At 40.7% G+C, this 21,768-nt stretch overlaps 1 protein-coding gene across 1 annotated transcript in view; it reads left to right on the top strand.

Moving 5' to 3' along the window:
* The window catches only part of ARHGEF28 (Rho guanine nucleotide exchange factor (GEF) 28), a 109,160-nt gene that overhangs the window by 50,929 nt on the left and 36,463 nt on the right, over window positions 1-21,768 (top strand). The window contains exons 9-22 of the mRNA XM_010006381.1: window positions 1,501-1,631; window positions 5,468-5,769; window positions 9,041-9,185; window positions 10,442-10,553; window positions 12,778-12,855; window positions 13,666-13,668; window positions 13,846-13,885; window positions 16,093-16,216; window positions 17,587-17,719; window positions 18,099-18,154; window positions 19,622-19,673; window positions 20,248-20,395; window positions 20,533-20,654; window positions 21,361-21,501. Of these exons, the coding sequence (XP_010004683.1) occupies window positions 1,501-1,631; window positions 5,468-5,769; window positions 9,041-9,185; window positions 10,442-10,553; window positions 12,778-12,855; window positions 13,666-13,668; window positions 13,846-13,885; window positions 16,093-16,216; window positions 17,587-17,719; window positions 18,099-18,154; window positions 19,622-19,673; window positions 20,248-20,395; window positions 20,533-20,654; window positions 21,361-21,501 (1,587 nt within the window). The remainder of the gene's footprint in view (window positions 1-1,500; window positions 1,632-5,467; window positions 5,770-9,040; window positions 9,186-10,441; window positions 10,554-12,777; window positions 12,856-13,665; window positions 13,669-13,845; window positions 13,886-16,092; window positions 16,217-17,586; window positions 17,720-18,098; window positions 18,155-19,621; window positions 19,674-20,247; window positions 20,396-20,532; window positions 20,655-21,360; window positions 21,502-21,768) is intronic.

Below are 21,768 nucleotides of genomic sequence, written 5' to 3'. Positions count from 1 at the left end.
AGTATAGAAATTCTTCCTAATGTCCAATCTAAACCTCCTCTGCCACAGCTTCAGGCCATTTCCTCTTATCCTGTCATTATTCACTTGAGAGAAGAGGCCAACACCCACCTCCCTACAGCCTCCTTTCAGGTAGTGGTACAGAACGATGAGGTTTTGCTTCAGCCTCCTCTTCTCCAAGCTAAACATTCCTAGTTCCCTCAGCCTCTCCTCGTACAACTTGTTCTCTAGACCCTTCACCAGTTGGTGGCTCTTCTCTGGACACCCTCCAGCACCTTTGTGTCCTCCCTGTAGTGAGGGGCCCAGAAGTGGACACAGGACTGAAGGTGCAGCCTCACTGGTGCTGAGTACAGGGGCAAGATCACTTCCCTAGTCCTGCTGGCCACACTATTCCTGATGCAGGCCAGGATGCTGCTGGCCTTCCCCAAGCCTGTAGCATTGCCTGGGATTGTTCAGTGCTTGACCTACAGCATTGTAAAATAAGGAAAATTACATTTAAACTGTGATTTTTATTTATTTTTTTTAGCCTGTTTTCACACAGTCTAGACCAAGACAGGTTTCCACATTGTCAGATTTTGCTACTCTTACAGTCAGAAGACAAGATGAGGCCTCGGCTACCAGCTCAAATGCTGGATTGGTGTGTGTTCTTCATAGTTACATGCAGCTTTAAGAGAAGTGGGCCTGCAGGGCAGACTGCAGCACTTAGCTTTTCTGCTGCTCAAAAGCAATGAAAGAAGTAGACAGAACATGCAGCTTTTTATAATATTTGCAGTCATGGACACAGTATTGAAAACTGAACACTGAACTTCTCTTTCTGGTGAAACTGATAATTTCTCATCTCAGTGCCAGAAGTAGATCAAACACAGTCTTCATCCTAAACATGTTGTTCATGGGTCAGATCTTGATTGATTGCTGTCATCCTGTAAAGGCACTATCTGTGGTGTTTTGTTTATATCCTCCTTGTAATTTTGTTTTCTGTTTTGAGAACAGTAATCTGCTTTATTGTTCTGAGATTAGTATTTATATTGCTTCCAGTGGGTAGAATGCTTTAGGAAGAGTATTTTGTTAATATAATGTATCAGATGTATTTAATGTATCAGATGTATTTAATGTATGGGCCAGAATCATGCACATTTCATCCCAGCACATGAATCTTGTCCTGTGTACTTCTGCAACCACTGATCTCTACAGAATTCTAGTTTAGGTGGAAAAATGGAAGGTTTTGCTAACTAGGATACAGGAACACTTCTTTTTAAGTAATATGAATAATTCTGTGGTACCTTTTAGAGTTTTGTCAACTATAGGCTACTTGGAACATATACCAAGTGTTAGGCAATTAAAAAATGGGCAGATTTTGAGTGGCTACACAAATATTACTCAAATTGTAATCCTAAGATTTGATGCTTAATGTTTAACTTTGCCATTTTTATGATATTGTATATGCATAAGAAAAAAAAAGCTTTGAGATTAAATGGTATATTTTCCACAATTTCTTTTTTCCAGAGCAGAGACACTCTACCCTTGATATTCTCAGGAAACTCAAGGCTCCACCTGCTTTGTTTGCTGCAAACAGACTTCCTGCCATGCTGAGTGGAAGTGATGAAGTATATGCAAACTGCATGGTAGTACACCAAGTAAGTTGATGTTTGAACTTTTGGCTATTTTTCTTCATCTTCTGTTAAAATAACTTATTTGTCTGATAGTAGGATCTTCTGGATCTGTCAGCAGTGGTATGTGGCTGATTAGTAAAGCTCTGAAATACAAACAGTAATACCTTACCCTTCTCAGCTGTATTTTGCAACCTACTTAGGAGTTCCCTTTTACTAGATTCAGTGATGACAGGAATTATTCTCCCTAGCCTGTAGGGAGAAACTCTGAAACAATTCTTATAGTCTTTTCTGTGTGTTTGTGAGCTAAATGGTACTTGCTTCTTTCTAAGAAATCTTAACACAATGTTACTTGCTCACGTGTACTTCAGATTTTCTGAACTCTATGAACATTCATCAAAGAGATTAATTTGCTGTTGCTGTCTTATTTCCAAAGTTAAGTATAAGCTCATAGATAAGCTTACAGGCTCAACAAAATTGCTGAAAAGGTGAAATTGATGCCTTACAAGGAGCATGGAGCATTCTGATACTGAAGATCCTAACTTAGTGTTTGTGTTTCTGATTTGTTTGTCACCAGCACTGGAGATAAGCCAGAGTGTCCAGACCAAATCATGTTTTACATCACCATGTTGCACATGAAATCACTCCCCTACAGTCACACTCAGATATCATAACTTGGGCAGGAGGGACTAGTCCAACTCCTGAGTGAAGTCGTTGTGTTTACACAGTAAAAAAATTCTGGTGTTATGTATCTGTGTTTCAGTGGTGTTTGAAGGGATTTATTTATTTGTAACCTGCTGTGGGCTTTCTCTGGGGTAAAAGTTGGAATATAAGAGTAAGAAATGATCAGATCATAATGTTAGAAGAAGGTTGAGATTTTGCAAGTGTGATTTTTCTTTATTTAATTTTTTTTTTTTCCCATTCGCGGAGACACTTCAGTCACTACACTCACTGCAGATTCAGTTGTTTGCAACAGCTGAGACGAAAGTTTCAGTCAGAGGCTGGCATATTCAAAGTGAACCTAAGGTTGCTGAGAGATGCATGAAATAATGACTTAGGAGTGAGAAACTGGCAGGGGACTATAAATGCCATCTAAGTACCCTTGATTTTAACAATATCGAAGTTGGAAGTACAGAGCTGCATAAGCACAGGTCCATCACAGATATGGATGTTACCTGAGTATATTGCTGGGGGTACTTCTACCTGGTACTTCTACCTTTACTCAACACACAGCCACATTCTGCTTTGTTAAATTGCTGATTGAGGCTGAACTCCCTAAAGCACCACACAGCAGGAGATGGAGTGGCTGCTGGAGAAGGTCCCTCTGGTGCTGAGGGGAAACTCTGCATGGGTAGGAATAATTTTGAAGGGAGGTACAGCTGTGCAAGATGCGGGGGAAACATTTTACTTTTGTGCATGTCATCTGCATAGGACAACAGAACTACTTCCAGACTTGCATGCACGGTGTCTTTGAATGCAAATATGGGCTGCTGCAAAAATGCCAGCAGTTCTTTCTGTCTTTTACTAAGAGAAATATTTGGGGTGAAAACACATCTCAAGTGGGGCTGTAGGGGAGGAAGTCAGAAATCTGAAAGACATGGGGTTTGGAGATGCTAGCAATCCTTCCTTTCTTTTTGCTTTTATGCAGGTGCTTTTTGGAGATCGAGTGTTTTCACTGGCTGTGTGACTTTTCAGTATTATTCAGTTTCTAAGTTTTTCAAGAGCACTGTCCTAGAAATACAAAACCAGTTCATTCCCTCTAAAGGCAAGGAAAGTAGGTGGAGAAAGAGACCCTTTGGCATAAATCTGAGCTTCTGGCTCTGCTCAAAGCCAAACTGAAAGTGTACTAGAGATGGAAAAGTGGAATAACAGCTGTTGAGAATTACAAGGACATTACCAGAGCATGAAAAGATCACAGAATTGTAGAATGTTCTGAGTTGGAAGGGACTTGAAGATCATCTAGCTCCAACCCCCCTGCATGGGCAGGGACACCTTCCACTAGACCAGGCTGCTCAAAGTCCCATCCAACCTGGTCTTGGACGCTTCCGAGGATGGGGCCTCCACAGCTTCTCTGGAGAACCTGTGCCAGTGTCTCACCGCCTTTGTAGTGAAGAATTTCCTCCTAATGTCTAATCTAAATTTCCCCTTTTGCAGTTTTAAGATATTCCCCCTTGTCTTCTCACTACAGGCCCTTGTAAAAAGTCCCTTCCTAGGTGAGGTCTCATGAGAGCAGAGTAGAGGGGGAGAATCACCTCCCTTAACCTGCCAGCCATGCTTCTTTTGATGCAGTTGGAAAAGCAAACCCTCAACTTGAGTTCAAGTCAGCCAGAGGTGTCAAAAACTGCAAGAAAGGGTTCTTCAGACACATAAACAATAAGCTGAACCAGAAGAATATTGGCCCATTGTTAAACAGAAGAGGTGAACTAGTCACCAACAATGTTGAAAGGGCAGAGGTTCTTAATACTTTCTTCACCTCTGTATTTATCTGTGCTGTTGGGCCTCAGGCTATCGGATCACAAATCAAGGTCCATGCTGGGTGCTGGGCTGCATCAACAAAGGCATCACCAGCAGTGATAAAGAAGTCGTCATCCCACTCTACTCAGTGCTTGTCAGGCCACACCTGGAGTGTTATGTTCAGTTCTGGTCCCTGCTCTACAAAAAAAGATGTGGACTTGCTGGAGAAGGTCCAGAGAAGGACCACAAAAAAGATCAAAGGACTGTGAAGTCTGCCATATGAGGAAGTGCTGAGAGAACTGGGTTTGTTAAATCTGGAGGAAAGAAGGCTTAGGTGAGCCCTTATTGCTACGTTCCAGTACTTCAAGGGTGGCTACCAAGAAGATGGAGACTCCCTTTTTACAAGGCATCACATGCAAAGGACAAGTGATAATGGGTGCTGGTTGCTTCTAGGGAAATCCTGGTTGGACATTAGAAGAAAATTTTTCACCATGAGAACAGTTGGACATTGGAGTAATCTCCCCAGACAAGTTGTGTATTCCCCACCACTGAACACTTTGAAGACTCAGCTAGACAAAGTGTTAGGCCATCTCATCTAAACTGTGTTCCTACCAGGAAAGCTTGGCTCAGACAATCTTTGAGATCCCTTCCAACTTGGCATTCTATGATTCTGTAATAAGTAGATGACAGTAGTGTCTAACTAAAAGGCTGACAATAAACTGTAGTTTAATATATTCTGCAGAGTTGACAGGAGAACTCAACCTCAGTTGCACAAATAATTATTTGTAACCAGCATCAAAATCCTGATTCCCATACTTGAGAAAATGTAATTCCCAACTCCATTAGTGTCTTTATGCAAGAAGAGGGCTGCTTCATGCCCGTAATTGTTTAATGGCAAAAAATAAAAATTCCTTTCCTTTCCTCCCCTGGAAATCCTCTGTTCCAGATAATGTATATTTATCTCAAAACTTGGGAAATTTGAGCTGGAAAATTAAAAGTGCATGATGTGTAGGCTGATTTTTCCAAATTAAATTGCACAGTGTTTGAATTCTCCTCCATATGTTTCCAGCACTAATGTATTATGCATGTTTTTTTGTTTAACTGTAGGATATTTTTTAATAAAACCTATAAATATATGAATTGATACATTTAAGAAAATATAAAAATACGAGTGAGAAATCCATTAGACTGGCAAATACCAATTCATTGCTTCCCTAATTATGGAAAAAACTAATTCAAGGTCTAGAACCCCTTATCCATTTATTTTGCTTTCAATTCATGTGCTGTAAAAGTAATAGAAGAAAGACAAAACATATAACCACAAATACAATGGCGAACTAATCTGATTCCTGTTCCCTGACAGTACATCTTGTTACTGCCTTTTACAAGAGTTCAATTTTTCTCTGCAGGCTGGAGATTTAAGGACTTGCAACATTCATGAAGATGGTGTCAGCAGTGAAATTAGTCTGAATCCTACCAACTCAATCCCAAGAGCTAAGAGCTCTTCTTCTCCCTCCCTTGAGGAGGATGACCAGTATATACATGTTCCAAAAGAAGGAAATAAAAGGCCAGAGAAATGTGGAGAAAATGCAGGTTTAAAAAGTACTGTTTCACCTTCCAATCCATATGGAGCAGATTCATATCTTCCATTCAAGACCCATGGATTTATTAAGGGTTGGAGCCAACTTTATGCTGACATGAAAAGAAGGAGGTATGGAATTTACTTGATGATGTGACCAGAATAAGGATTATTTATGATAAACTTTTAATTTCAAAAGAAGAAACAGAATCTGGCTGAATAAATATTATTACTGAGGTAAAAATCAGTGTTTTCAATTACTGGTATTTAAATTGTCCTAAAGATCTGTTTTCATAAAATAGCTATGAAGACATTTTTAACAAGTAAAAGGTGTCCTCTAATTAATTTTTAATGCAAATTCATGCTTTTATACTTTTCTTTTTTTTTTTTTTAAAAAAAACACAACAAAATAAAACAATAAAAAGAATCAGCTGTTCATTGTAAGAGTTTCCATGGTGGCATTTTTATCATAAACCATAATTTCACTCTGGTTTTCCTCAGTTATATTTTCCATCCAGAGGAGAGTCCGAAATCTGTTGAATGTGCTAGAAATCTTTCAGTTTCTTGCATTGGCCTGTAGAAGGCAAACTTATTCTTAATTGCATATTTTTTTTACTTGAAAAGACATAATGCAGAGACAGATCATGTTTCTGATAGGTTCAGATAGTTTTCTGCTCTTTTTCTGGTACACAAGGTTTTTTGCTAGCAGAGTGATTGGTGTGAGGAATAACTTCTAGATGGCTTTAAGCTGTACAGTGAACTGGTTGTCTTCAGGAATGGGGAGAGCTTTGAAGATGAAACTATAATTTTTGGTTTCAAGAATTAGTACATTTCCTTGATAAAAGGTTTTATTGCTTCTCTTGATAAAAGAGACATGAAATCAGTTCATTCTTGTACAGGAAGAAATCTGTCTCCCACCTTTCCAGAGAGTTTGGACTATTTGGAGGTAGAGCATCAGATCTATGTAAGAAAAGTAATGAAGCAGTAATGTCTATCTGTTGTTGATTGAAGTGGGCAGTAATATTACCTTAATTTGGAATTTGTTACACAACTGTAAAGTTCAACTAGGAGGAATCTTTTAACACAGATAAAATAACAAATGCCAGACAAAGAGTTGTTCTTTCCCAAACTTTTAATTTTTGCTACCTATGGGGATATCACATAGAAACCTGATGAAGTTCAACAAGGGGAAGTGTAGAGTTCTGCATTTGGGGAAGAGAAACACCATGTACCGGTACAGGTTAGGGGCTGACCTGCTGGAGAGCAGTGTAGGAGTCCTGGTAGAGTCCTGGGAGTCCTGGTAGACAGGAGGATGACCATGAGCCAGCAATGTGCCCTTGTGGCCAAGAAGGCCAATGGCATCCTGGGGTGCATTAGAAAGGGTGTGGTTAGTCGGTCAAGAGAGGTTCTCCTCCCCCTCTATTCTGCCTTGGTGAGGCCGCATCTGGAGTATTGTGTCCAGTTCTGGGCCCCTCAGTTCAAGAAGGACAGGGAACTGCTTGAAAGAGTCCAGCACAGAGCCACAGAGATGTTGAAGGGAGTGGAACATCTCCCTTATGAGGAAAGGCTGAGGGAGCTGAGTCTCTTTAGCTTGGAGAAAAGGAGACTGAGGGGTGACCTCACTGATGTTTACAAATATGTAAGGGGTGAGTGTCAGGGAGATGGAGTTAGGCTTTTCTCAGTGATGACCAGTGATAGGCAAGGGGTAATGGGAGCAAATTGGAGCATAGGAGGTTCAAGGTGAATATCTGAAAAATTTTTGTACTGTGAGAGTGACAGAGCACTGGAACAGGCTGCCCAGAGAGGTTGTGGAGTCTCCTTCACTGGAGACATTCAAAACCCACCCGGATGCGTTCCTGTGTGATGTACTCTAGGTGACCCTGCTCTGGCAGGGGGGGTTGGACTAGATGATCTTTCGAGGTCCCTTCCAACCCCTAGGATTCTATGATTCTATGATTACTATAAATCTTTTTCTTCTGCCTGTCATATACCTTTCTTTCTTATACATTTTTAGATATTCCTACATTTTTTAAGACATAGGTTGGGTGTCTAGATATGAGCTTTAAGAGCTTATATGAGTTTTTAGAGATATGTGATTGACCTAATATGTCAACTGCAAGTGATCCAAATATTACACATAAGACTATCAGTATGTAATTCCAGCAGCACTTCTCTTAAAGTATCTGAGGTGATGTGGCAAGTTACTTAGCAGATATTTAAAATAGCTTTTTATGTCAGAAAAAAATCCAAGTAAAATGTGTCTGCTTGTCTGTTGTCATAGATATGTATTGCTTTTCCAGTTTTAAAATGTGACAGTAACTGATAATGCAGTTAAGTAACTCATTTCTGAAATGTCACATGGGCTTTTACTAGGAAACATTGCAAAAGGTGGTCTCCATAAATGTCATAAGGAAGTGGTTTTGTAAAGTATCAATAGATTTGCCCTTCCACAAAGTGAATTGTAGTGGTGTGTGAAGGAGTTCTTGTGCTATTATTCCTGGTAGGATCTCTGGGACTATTTAGAAACTATTTAGTAACTATTTAGAAATTCCACACATATTTTACATTTTTATGTTGTAAGGCTGTAATGTTATTGCAAGCATTCAGCCATTCATTCCTGTCACTCTGATGACGAGACCATGAACTTGCTCTTGGGGCTAATGGGACCCATTCTGGGAAGTCCTGGTACTGCTGAGAAACCTTACTGCACTTACCTGCTGAGAAACACTGGCCAATCAAATAGTCTGTAGGTGCCTGAAATACTGATTTAGCTAGAGATTTTTTAGTCTGTTCATAGTGCTCTATGTTTTTTAAGTTTATATCTTTTTGAATTAATCTCATAAGCTGTCTCAGACCATCCTTCACTTATTTTGTTAGTTTTCTCTTCCATCCTCTGTTAAGTTACAGATGTAGAAAAAAAGATATCTGTGAATAGCCACATCATATCTTTCAAATTAACACATGCACAGAATATCCATGTATACCCACATATCTTAATAGTGTAATTGAGCTAGTTGTCTCAGTTCTCCTTATCATCTATATAGGTATATGTGTGAAACAAAACACCTCATTTGAAGGGAGATGCTGAGCATGGGTCTGAAAATTATCCTCCAGACGTGGCTGACTGTGGTAGGAGTGTGCATTGTCAGGGGTGATGCAAATGTCTGTACTACAAATCCACAAGGTTGGGTCAGACAAGTCCTGTACAGAGAGTGACTGAGTATCCTAGTCAGCTGACTGCAAACCTGAGAGGGGACTCAGAGCACAGCTTACTTGACATAATAACGGTGGTTTGGATTGTTATTGATCAGAGTATACAGAAGGATCTTTGCTTGCTGCCTTAAGGTTGAGGCAGATTGTTATTAGAATTGGTGGGAATTAAAAGCTTCATTGTCTGCTTCAGTTCAAGTCTTGATGACCTTGAAATAGATGATGGAAGTGGAGATGTTTCAAGCAGATCCCATGTTCACTACCCTCCTCTCGGCTCTTCAGAGACCATGGCTTGTAGCAGAGATGGATTAGACTTACCTCCCAGTCTGCAGCCCAAGGTATTTGACACTATCTTGGTTTGTATTGTTTTCATTTTAAAGAAGTCACTGAAAACATGTAAGAAACATCTGAAAGGGAGAATGTGTTCCCACTTAGCAGTGTTAGTCTCTGTGGAGAGCAGTGTGCACAGTCCTGTGGAGCCACAGCTTCCTGGTAGTGGCTGGCTTGTCAGCAGCCATAGGAAGGGCTTAATTTATCAGAAGTGTTTCAAACGAAGTATCACAGATTCAGTGAATCAGCATTTTCTAACCAGATCATTGTTAGTGAGGAAATGTTTAACCAGCTGTAGTTATGTGAAAAGGTAACAGCTTTGTAAAGTAGAAAACTAGCCTGCTGCTAGTTATAAGACAATTATTAGACTTGGGCAAATTCAGTTGGGTTTTGTGCATTGACTAGTGCTGATCTCTCCTCTTCATTGTGGTTTTTTAAATTATCTGGGCTACATTAATTTTCATTAGACCATGATGCCATTTTTAAGAACTTCAGACACATAGGTAGAGTTATTTTTTGTTCGTAGGGATTATGTTTTTATTAGACAAACTTCTTGCCACTGTATGGCTTCATCTGAACTTCAGCAAATGATTACATGAAGGAAGAAAAAGAATCCAGCACAAACACTGTATTCTGTTAGGGTTGCTTTTAAAAACAATAAGGAAAGCAGTTTAGAAGTGAGGTCTGTTGAGATATAAACTATGTATAAAAAAACAGGGGGTTTCCTTTCAGGCCTTATCATCGACATATTTGGGGGTCAGAAAATCACCACACAAGAAAAATTTGCAGAGAAAGAAGGGGAAGAGGCTAAGTCCTTTCTTTGGAAACACTGACATCAATTACCAAGGCAGGGTGCTAGTTTCCATGAAATGTTCTTGAGGTATTATAGTAGTAAGATTAGTGGCTCCCCTGGTAAAGGAAGGTATCTTTGTCATCTGAGGAAATGGCCAACAACACTGTGTGGATGGCATTTGCCACCAAACTGGAGAAGAATGGAAGCTTTCTCTCAGTCTAACTTGCACCCACAAATTACTTCCTGTAACATACAAAAATTTATCATAGTAGAAGTATGACAGACTTCCTAAGAATTCAAATTAAATAATCCAATGTTTTACTTCAACTTAGAGCTTTAATGAACCCATGAAAATGTATGGATGTGGTCAGCCATCCTTCTTCCAGAAATTCTGTCATTGGTTTATTTTGTTTCTTTTGCTGATGCATTACAAAAGAACAAAAGTTTTAATTTGCTGCAATTTTTTTGTAGGAATGCATAGTGTATGGGATTCGGGCACGCTCCTATTCCTGCTCCTCATCCAAAGGTTCATTAGGAAGACCTCACATTCCTCGGGACTTCACAGCTGGGCATCCGAGTGAAGGTCAGTGCTCTGGCTTTGCACTGGCATGGCCTTCACCCCTGCCTGCCTGCTTCAGACCCAGTGCTGGTGGCTTTGCTCAGGCCTCTCCTATACACAGATCTTCTAATGCACATGAAAGCATGGTTCAGTTGTCTTCAAGTGCCCCTGCCATCATCCCTCATCTTCTCCCACCCACTGCCTTGTCATGCCCCCCACTGATACAGCAGCCGGTCTTCAGAAGGGCATACAACAGGGGAGGGAGTTGGTCAGAAAAACTAACACAGGCAAGAGCAGTAGCAGTCTTTTTGGAAGATCTTCACCCCAGCCTCGCACTGGGTGCCCGACAGAGACTGTGAGGAAGCTCAGAATGACACTGCAGAGGAATCGAAGTGGGCAGGCGGCACCAGCTTCCCGCAGATTCAGATTCTCTGAAACATGTATGGGCTAGTGTCACCTCCACAGGGAAGCAAAACCCCTCTTCTCCATCAAGTGGAAGCAGAGATGTCTCTGCAAAAAGCTTGTGATTTTTTACAAATTGTTTCTAATGTGCTTTATTTCTGGACACATAGTTTCATACTTAGAAGAAAACACACTTTTTGCAATGAGCTCATGGGTTATATTTGAAAACTGTGCAAAACATGAAATAGATATACTGTGCTCTTTATATGAATTGCATAACTTAAAAACCTCTTGCATTTCAAGCGACTTCATCTCTGTCCCTATAACCCTATGTATTGCCATACTTCCTGCTTGTCTGTCTCTATGGAATTCCTTTAGCTTTCCCCTAGTCCTAAGCAAGAGGCAGGACATGTGAGTTAAAATGAACCAGATGGGAGAGATACCCAGAGAAGCTGTGGATGCCCCCTCAAGGCAAGGTTGAATGGAGCTTTGAGCAACCTGGTCTAGTGGGAGGTGTCCCTGCCAATGGCACAGGGTTGGACTACATGATCTTTGAAAGTCCCTTCCAACCCAAACCATTCTGTGATTCTGTGACAATGAATGTGAAAACACAAATATTGTGGACATATTGTAATTAAGCTTGAAACTAGTAAAGAAATTAAAAAGCTGTTACAAAGGCAAGACAGAGAAAGCTGATGGGCAGACATTCTGTGAACTATGCAGGTTATCTTTTTTCCTTCTGAAACTGTGTTAATCACTGCAGCAAATAACTTGTTCGTGGTTGTTCAAATTCACTGTAAGATTTGTGTCCCCTTGTAAGGAGGAGAATGTGCTACAACCTGCAACACACAGCTGTCCTGTAGTTTTACTCATCACTTAAACATTTGTATCCAACAGATTAGGTCATAAGTCCTTGGCAAAATGGGCAGAAGAAAAAGATGGAAGTATGTCACAGAAGTAGAGGATGGCAGATCAGCAAAGCCCTGTGGCATGTGCTTAGTTAAAAGAGAATTAATTCCTCTGACCTTCCAGCTAGCAGATTGTTGAGGTTACAGCCCATTCATCTTAATCCAGACACCATTACCTGCTCTGACCTGATCTGGGCTCAGGCCCATGTCATGTTCATTCTTTCTCTCCTTTCTCCAGGGTCAGATAGTGTTGGACCCTTACCTGTCTTGCGGAGAAGATTGAAACCCTTTCTTGTCCATGCTTTGGAAACAGGCTGTTCTGCAACCTCCACTGCAGATGTGGTGCACTGCTGGGAGGGAGGCTGGTGGTCTGCTGAAAGTCCTGCTGATGCTTCCCTGCCACCAGCACTTCCTATCTCCTCTCTTCCTTGCCACCATTCTGCAAGGATAGGAGCACTGAAGGGAGTGTTTGGTGGCTGACAGTGATGATGGCAGGCACAGCTGTGCTCACTTTAAGCAGTTGTGTCTGTGAACAGGACTAGCCTAAGATCTTAGTCCAAGAATCTAGGTCAGGTAGTTCATCCTGATTTCTGCAGGCTGTAAGTGGATTGTGTCTGGGTCTGTATAGGTGTTTGCATGTTGAAAACCTGCCCCTTTCCTTCTGCCCATCTGCCAGCACTTTGGACATCTCACTCAGGGCTTAATTATGTAGATAAGAGGTGCAGCTGACCTTATACAATGAAACATAGGACAAGGCAGACAAATGCAGATGGCAACAGGATGGTCTTTCTTGCATGAAGTACAAGAAGAAAGTGGGAAATCACCATCCATTTCTAATGGAAGCTTTTCAGTATGTTCAGGTTTAAAACAACTACCTGCTTTTATTTGAGAAGGTATTGCTAGCCTATAACAGGAAAGGATTTGTCCCTGTTCTGTAGATGGTGTGTTCATGAACGGTGTTCGATCTCTCCTTCAGGCTCTTTTGCGCTCTAAGTTAGTGTCTCTTCTCCACCCGTGTATTAAGGAACTGCGTGCCAAGCCCTCTGTGGTATTCTGCCTGAGGCTGCCTTCATCTGCCATGAGTACATGGCCATTGTTTCTTCTGAAAGCATCTTGTGGCACAGGTTGTGCCTGGTAACTGACTGAAATGGCCTTTTAGTTTCGCTGCTTCCTTGGTGAATATTCTAGCTCTCACTGACCTGAAGATTGTTTGTTTAAAGACATATTGATTCATTCAGTGAAGCGTGTTCCAGTTTGTATCTGACTTCAAGGAAGGCATAGTCTGATGCTGTTGCTTAGGCAAGTATGTAAGTATCTTTCTGAACATGTGGTAGCTTTGCAAAAAATGTCTGCAAAATGGAATGTGTTCTAATTTGGAGATGGTAGAGATATCTCTGTCACGTTATTTTTTCCTTCCAAAACTACCAAACTGAATTATTTTTCTTTTATTTTGCTTTTTAGACAGTTTGTTGACAATGACCTTCATCGTCTGCTGTTTCTAGGATGTAAACTTGTAACAACATTACATATCTTGTGCAGTATGTAGGCTAGTAATACTTCTTTTTATGTAGAGGGGTTTAAAATTTTGAAATACTATACATAAAAGTGCGTAAGACAGGTAATCGAAAATGTTAGAAGAATGTAATTGAGACATTTTATATCAAATTATGTAAAAAGCAAAATGAAGGGTGAATCATTCAAGTCTGGGTTGCTAAGAAAAACGAGAAATGTTTTCTGTTATTCTTAAAAAGTGACTGTTCGCAGAGGCTTTCACTGATGCCCATCTCAGTTCTGGCAGATTCTGCCAACTAACTAAAGCTTAGTAGGCAGTGGTCTTACCCTAGGCAGAGCTGCTTCTAATGTATAATACATTGTTGCTTTCCTAATTTCCAAATGACATCGCAAGCCCTTAATGACAAGCTTATGTTCTGGGTAGAGGTTGTGCATTTCAAATAAACCTGGTAACCTTGCTGCTGGAGTGCCCAATAACTGCTTTTGTCTTGCAGAGCGAGCGTACAGTCTGCCTGAGCAGTCCCCGGAGAAAAGGTATGGGTCCTTGTGGCCCCTGTGGGTGGGGGTCCTCATTTCCCCTGCAGGTGCTGGTCCTCGTTTCCCCTGCAGGTGTGGGTGGGTTCCTTGTGTCCCCTGTGGATGTGAGTGCTTGTGTCCCCTGTGGGTGCAGCTCCTTTCATCCCCTGTGGGTGTAGGTGCTTGTGCCCCCCTGAGTTGTGTGAGAAAGAAGAGCTAAATAATTTGGCAGAAACTAAGCCCCCTTCCGTTCCAGCTGATCCTCAGCTATCAGAGGGGCTGAGGGTGGCTGGGATTAGTTTCTGAGTGCTGCCCAAAGCAGTGTTAGTCGTCTAGTCATGCCAGCACCCCTGTTGGACCACCACGAGTCTGGAGCCACTGACATCACACCAGCTGCCCACTGCACATACCTGAGCTAGCACAGCCACACTTCAAAGGTTTGGTCCCCCTGTTGAGGGACAGCACTTTTGGTTAGGTCAAACAGTACTGCAATTTATTGCAGCAACAGATACACAAATTATTTGGGTTGCTGGTGATAAATTAGCTGTTTACAAAGCAGGTGCAAATACCAAGAATATGAGTAATAAACCCCAGCTACTAATGCGTAAAGTGGTAAGAAAGAAAGAGAAAAGGGAAAAGGGAGTTTCTAAGTTTCTAAATGGGAGGTTTCTAAGTTTTCTGGGGTACACTTGGTGTGACTGAATGTTCAGATCTTATCCAAAAGTGTTCCTCTGAGAGGGACTAGAATCTGAGCCTGTCGACTGATCCCAGAAGTCAAGGGTAATCCTGGCAAGGGCCTGGTGATGGTATCTTCCCTAACATGAATGTCATCTTCCTTGACATCCTTCCGCTCTTAGGTCAATTTTATAGGGTTGTTATCTTATAGGTGGAGCTTGAGTGACTCTGGTCATATATACCTTTGTCATGACTGGTGTAGAATTCTCTTGCTTTGCCTTTAAAGGTACAGACTAAAGAAGATTCAGGGTGCATGTTTGTTGAGGGGTGGTTGTCCCCTGGGAGGTGGGTAGCTTTTGGGATGGAGGTGTGTTTTGTTATTAAAATGATATTATAATGAACAAAGTTCACTAAAGGACAGCCATTTGTCAAAAAAGTGACAGATTTTTGACCAAGGATATCAAACATGCAACTTGTCAGTTCTAGGGGACCTTCAGATCCCCATGTTTATTAGAGGGTCTAGCCATGATGTCTTCAAATGTGCAGGTTATCAGCACACTAGGCTCCTCTGATTCCAGCAGCTGGGGTTACCTGGGGAATAACTGAGGTACAGAGCCTTTGCATGGTAGCTGAATTCCACTCTAAAGGTTCTGTCAGCTCTGTACCTTTCCTGAAAAGGTGAATATAGGCTTGACTTCAAAATCACCTTGTCAGGGCTTAATACTGTGTCGGCAATTAAACAAATCACATAAGATGTTTTCTCAGATCCAATCAGTGGCCTTGGTTCTGCACACCATTCCCCAACTGTAACTAAAACATTGTCATCAGTCCTAGAAGCAGACACTGACTGAAAAATATGCTGTTAATTTCAGCAAATGCAGCTGCTTAGAAGAGACTTGACTAAAAAGTAAAATTACTAGAAAGAAAATTGTTTCTATCCTGGATCAAATCAGGACACACTTTCATCAGTCATCCCACATGGGTGTTCCCCATGGGTGTGGGTGCTTCTGGCCTCTGTGGGTGTGGGTCCTTGTGTGCCTGCTTTTTGAGGCTGGGCACGGGTCTGTGTAGGAATGCCATCTAGGGAGCAGAGTGGGAAAGAGGCCTCAGCACCCCTTGCAGCAGGGTGCTCAGCACTGATTTCAGGGGGCGCTCCCTGCCCAGGGGGACAGTGTGCCCACACTTAAACCCTGAGCTGAGCTCAGCCTGGCTGTCCCTATGCTGTCCTGCAGTGGGGATGTGCTGAACACTGTGCACTGCAGGGATGTGCTACTGTTGTCCAAAACACTGTGACAAAATCGAGGGGGCTTTTAATACCATCCATGATTTGGGCAAGGTTGTAACACATTGTACATTAAGAGTGCTCCATGGGCTGCTGTTTACTCTTTTTTATAAAGGAAAGGTTGCAGTCTTTTTAATAACATCAGCTAAACCCACATTAAAACTTGCAGTTGTAGCTGTTAGGTGAAACAAGCACTGTCCAGATTCTGATCTCTTTTAAGGCACTTTTCCCACTAGAATCAAGTTTTTTATGCTTGTCTCTTTTTTAGGATTCAGGAAGAAGAATGGAATAACTATATTGTACCCTCAAAAAATGAGTCTGAAAAATATAAAGTGAGTCGTACTTTCAGCTTTCTGATGAACAGAATGACCAGCACACGGAATAAGTGCAAGGTAATTTGGGATTATGTCTATGTTATTATGTATAATTATGTCACTGTAATTAAATTAATTATAGATGAGAATCTATATTTTTATGTAAAGATGTTATTACAAAACCACATAAATAATAGGAAGGAAATGTATCTTTATTTTTTAATTTTAAAACATATGCAGTATGCCCTGAAATGACCTTCAGATTAAAAAAATGGCCTTCCTTTTAAACAGTAGCCTTAAGTGAACAATATGAACTCTTTCACTCACCATTTTTTAAAATGTTATTCGTAATATCATTTGGCAATTTAGCCAAAGATTCAATGTATGGATTACCTTAAAGAAATACTTTGTTAAATAAAATTAAGAGGTATGGTCCTGTTCTTGCAATGACTGTCAATAAGTAATTGAGTCTGTAACTTCTACATTTGTCACTTAATCAGTTGGATTTGCCTTATATGAAATTAATGGGACTTCTTGCATGAGTAAGTACTGCTAAAAGAGTTGCAGATTCAGGGCCTGTACATGTGTACTATGAAAGGTAGTTTAGAACATTTGTGGTTTAATTTTGAGACATCTGAAATTTAGATTAATGGCATCAATCAACAGCTTGAGAGATGGATTTGGCCTATGGGATCTTTCTAGCTGGCCTTTCAGCAGTTTTTCAGGCTTTCTAGTACACCCTCCTGTGCCCCAGGGTATCCTAATGTATATGGATGTGAAACTGGTTGGCTGGAATGATATCTGCGAGAGCGGCAGAACTGGCTGTGAACGTGTATGGCTGGTCCAGCAGCCATACATTAGCTTGTGTCTGTGTGGCCTTCTAAAGAGTAACTACCAGGGCTGCTTAGAGAAATGTATGCACACACTAACATGAGTGCTGTAAAAATAGGCAGAATTAAAAAAATTAATTAACAGTCATTAAAAACAAGTTATTTCTGATGTGTTCAAAGATCTAAAGTTCTCTAAATTTACGTAACTGCAGCTTTAATTGCAGAGGTATGAGTTTGCCTGCATGCCTCAGGGAGTGTAGGCATTGATATTTGTTTGTGTGTGCAGTGAGTTAGTAACACTTTTTTTTTTTTCTCCTGGCCCTTCCCTATTTACAGCTTTATAATAGTATTGCTGCCAGTCTTCCTTGATAATGCTTGCTGGTATAGTTGCCAGGGAAAGCAATGCCTGTATAATTTCAGACTTCAACAATATTGAATGTAATAATACAATATACTGTTACAAGTCTTCAAGGACAGGGAATAAATATTTTATAATACTTTCCTCTTGAAAGGGAATGCTTTAGAGTTTTTAAGATTGAATCGCTTTGTCTTCTTTTCTAATGTCCTTTTTCCCCTCCCCCCCCGCCTCTTTTCCTGCCTCTGCTGTTGGGGACGAAGACAAAAAATAAAGATACCAAAGATAAAGAGAAACTGAACAGACACAATTTTACAAATGGGACCTTTTCAGGAGTTATTTCATGTATGGCCTGTGAAAAAGCCCTCCTAGGAAAAGAGTCATTGCAGTGCTCTCGTAAGTAGTTGCTGGCTTTTGCATGTGAACTTAACAAGCTCTGAATCCAGAATTGAGGTTGTGGTTCAGTGTTTTGTTTCAAAAAGAAACCTTGCCTAGGTTTGGAAGTACCTCCTTCGTGTAACAAGCTGAGTTTGGCAAGGACAGGGGGAGGAGGGCTGGCAGGTGGCAGCTTCAGAAGGTGCCACGACTACCTCCTAACCCCAGGACATTAGGCAAAAACATCTTCCTGCCCAGGGGCTCTAACATCAGAGTATCCTCGGGTCTAATTTAGTAAGTGGACCTGGAGGCAGGAAAAAGATGAAGCCTCGGAGTAACATTTTCTGCAGGCTAGAGACAGTGTTTGGTGCCAGGCTTTGAAATGTGTCTTTTCTTTCAGATTGCAACATGATTGTGCATAAGAGCTGCAAGGAGGGTGCTCCTGTGTGCACCAAGGTAATCTCCTGTACCACACCATTCTTACTAGAGCAGATCTGCTTTCCAAGGAGTCTGGAATCATGAAGGAAAAAAGAAAGTACACACAGCCTGCCCAGACCAGTGTCTATATGCAAAGGGCTGCAAGGGTGTCAAAATATCTGATGTGAGAAACAGAGTAAGCACTGTGCTTGAACAGCAGTTTTTAGAAGAGGGTCAAAAAAGAGTTTAAAGACATATTTTTAATTTTTAAGAATTCAAGCTTGAATTGTGAAATGGTGTGCCTGGAGGGATGCAAAGGGGATTGAAAAGAAAGGCCACTTTAAATCACTTATAGCCCCTTTTATAGAGGGGGGGCTCCTCCATGGTTGGAATAATGGAAAGCAGATATGGAAGGGACTTTGAGAGGCAACCTAGTCTGTCCCCTTACCCTTGGTCAGGCTCACTTCTAGGTAACAGTTTGGGCAAATGTTTGTCTGACCTGTTCTGAAGAATCTCTGGAGGGGGAGATTCCACAGCCTGCCTAGGCAGTCACTCCTGGTTTTCAGCTGCCACTGTAAATAGGGCAAAATCAGCGCTGGTGCTGATGGATACTGTGTTTTTTTAAGTAGGAATACGTGTGTGGTTTGGCTATCATGACAAAGACATAATTTTCAAAAGCAGATTTGTAAGGCTTCTGCCCTCATGTAATAAAATGAGACCTGCAGAGAAGTGTGCCACAGTAATACAGGTAATTTTTCTGATTGGTTGAGTGTGTCTTTCTAGTGTAGCTGGGTTTTGCATTATGGTGCCTTGCAAGGAGAACATGTTTCTGTACATTCTCTTCTGCATAAGCAAGCCTGGAACTGGACATAAATCAGGTTTTATTTATTTTGGTTATAGTTGTCATGTCATAGCCTTGCACAAATTTCTGGGCAACTTTAGGGCATTAGAATAGTGAGCTGGCAGTTTCAATTACTGGGGCTGGTGGGCTATTTGTTGAGAGGAGACACAAGCCCCCACCATCTCAACAAGAATGAGGTGAAGAAAATGTACACTGAGCCACCTCAAGTAAAATACATGCCTAAAACCAGCAGGCTTTTGTTACAGGTTTGCAAAAGTCCACTGTGAAAGGGGGATTGATTCTACCTCTGATACCTGGGGTTCCTGCTCTGACAAAAATGTGTCGAGCTTATTTGAATATAAAGCCCTGATTGTGAACTCCTTTTCTTGGAGCCTTCACAGGTAATATTCATACAGAGAAATGCTGTAACTGAGTGACTCAGTTTAGAACAAACAGATTAAGTATTGTACTACATATAATATCATTCTACTTTGAAAATTGTTATCTACAATATTCATGTAAAATGTAAAAAATAGGACCATAATTTAGGAATGTGTTCCTGAAGCTCTTTTGTGTAATGATATGTGGAATATTGACTTGACTATTCATTGTGTTAACAGCTATGATTAAATTGCAATTTCATGAAGTTATTATTTTTTTTTCAGAAATCCCAGGAGAGGTACCATAATAAAACCAAACCCAAAGCTGGTGCAACAAGTAAGTTAAGAGGTGTAAAACTAGCACTTCTAAGTTAACTCTTGTATAAAATCACAGCATGAATGACACAAACTATCCTACATAGTTTGTGTGTTTCTATTTTTAATTTCACTGTCTGTAAGAAAGTGCATGTGTCTGTAATATGACTAGGGTTTTTTTAGTAAATTACTGTTGAATTAACTCATCTTCTACTAAAATGGAAGCTTTACTATGTTTTATTTTCAGTGAGAACGAAAATAAAAACTAATAATTCTGTCTTTTGCTTTTTGAGTACATAATTTACCATATGTACAAATATTTGGGTCTCCTAGGGTTAGGCTGCAATGTTAGGGCATGTATGTTTTGATACTGTTTTCTTCTCAGTAATATCCATGCCAGAGCTATTCCACTTTGCCTAAGGCTTATTTTATATTCCCTGAGAGAGCATCACCATCTTGTACCATGGCAAGTGGACATTTGTGATACCCAGTGCAGGTCAATATGAACACCAGTTAGCATTTCTCAGTGTCAGTGTGTTGTTGATGGCATACTCTACTTGGTTTATCAGAATGTTGTGTTGTGCTTTGCCTCACAGATTCGCTGCCTGGAGACATTTCACAGATGGTGCTCTCCTCGGTGCATCCTTCTTCCTCTGTGCCTATTGGACTGTCTGTTGGAAGGAGGGAAGTCTCACAACAGTCCCACTTCTTGTCTAAAAGTGTCCCCAGTGCTAGTTTTGAAAGGTAGAGGGCAACTGCCAGGGAGCTATGCTGAAAGCATCCTTCAGCATTTCTTGGAAAAATTGAAACCATTAAACAAATGTGGGATTTTTAAAAATTATTATTATTTTTTAAATCATTATTTTTCTTCTCTGCTGTAGAAGATCTGTGCCATTTTCTGAACAAGATTCTGAGGATAGCACCTGGAGGTCCAAGTCACGCTCTGAAGAGATGTTACAAGCATTAAGGACCTTCACTTCAATGGATTCTTTTATGATGGAAGGTGGGAAGCATTGGACAGATACTGCAGAACAGAAAAACTCCCTAGTTTATATAGGAAGCCTCTTCATCTGCTAAAAGAACTGTAGAGCACCTTTTTTTGATAATTACAAGTGTGTCTCATTAAAATTATAAAATCAGATACATTAGTCTTAAAATACAACTCCATTGACAGTGTACACTGCAAAATGTAAACCTACATCACTTGTATTTCCTGAGTAGTCCAAATATCGTGCCTCCTGCTGGTGAACTGCCTTCCTAAAATAGCTACATTTCCTTGTGAAGTGAATGGAAATAGGCTTTTTCTGTAGCTAGGTGCAAGACTGAATTTCAAAGGTGAAGGACATTGACTCACAAAGGATGGTGCAGATATCTCTCACTGGACATCTACTTTTGAAAATGCTGGAGTGTATTTTTAAATTTTAAAAAGTTTATTCAAAGAAAGAAGTATAAACAGGATTTAATCTGAGAAAAGAAGGGTGGTTTGTTTTTGTTTTTTTTTCCTTCTCTCTCATGGTCACATTTACATTTTTACATTCACATCTGGTGAGCTTCTCTGATGTAAAGCCATTGCCAATGTTTGCAGAACCCTTGTCTAAAGTTTATCCCTGTCATGTGTTGCCCTTACTATTCGAATAGATCTGATGTGCAAAACATGTTCCCTTACTGTTCATTTGCCTGGTGTTAATGAGATATACATTTTGTCATAGATGATGTGGATTTGTCTCAGTGGACTGATCTCTGCACAGATGCACAAGAGTTTGAGGCAGAGTCCTGGAGTCTTGTTGTGGATCCAGTGTTCTGCAGCAAGCAAGAAAAGGATGTCATCAAGAGACAGGATGTAATTTTTGGTCAGTATTTCAAAGCTTTGTGTAGGTTTAAAAACAATTTGTTGTAGAAAATAGAGAATCTACACATTTTATGTCCAGAAGAATGAATGCAGCAACACAGAATAATAAGGATGTTCAAAGTACATTTTTTGTCGGAAATTAATGTCTGAGAGCTAAGGAAGTGGAGAGTAGTGACTGTCAGAGACATGTCTACCCTGTTTGCAGAACGGTTGAGGTGGGAAGGGACCTCATCTGATCCCCAGCTCAAGCAGTTGCAACCCCAGTTTG

This window comes from Chaetura pelagica, unplaced genomic scaffold, assembly GCF_000747805.2.
Source record: "Chaetura pelagica isolate M959 unplaced genomic scaffold, ChaPel_1.0 scaffold559, whole genome shotgun sequence".
Lineage (NCBI taxonomy): Eukaryota > Metazoa > Chordata > Aves > Apodiformes > Apodidae > Chaetura > Chaetura pelagica.
This window is presented reverse-complemented; position numbering and strand designations above follow the sequence as displayed.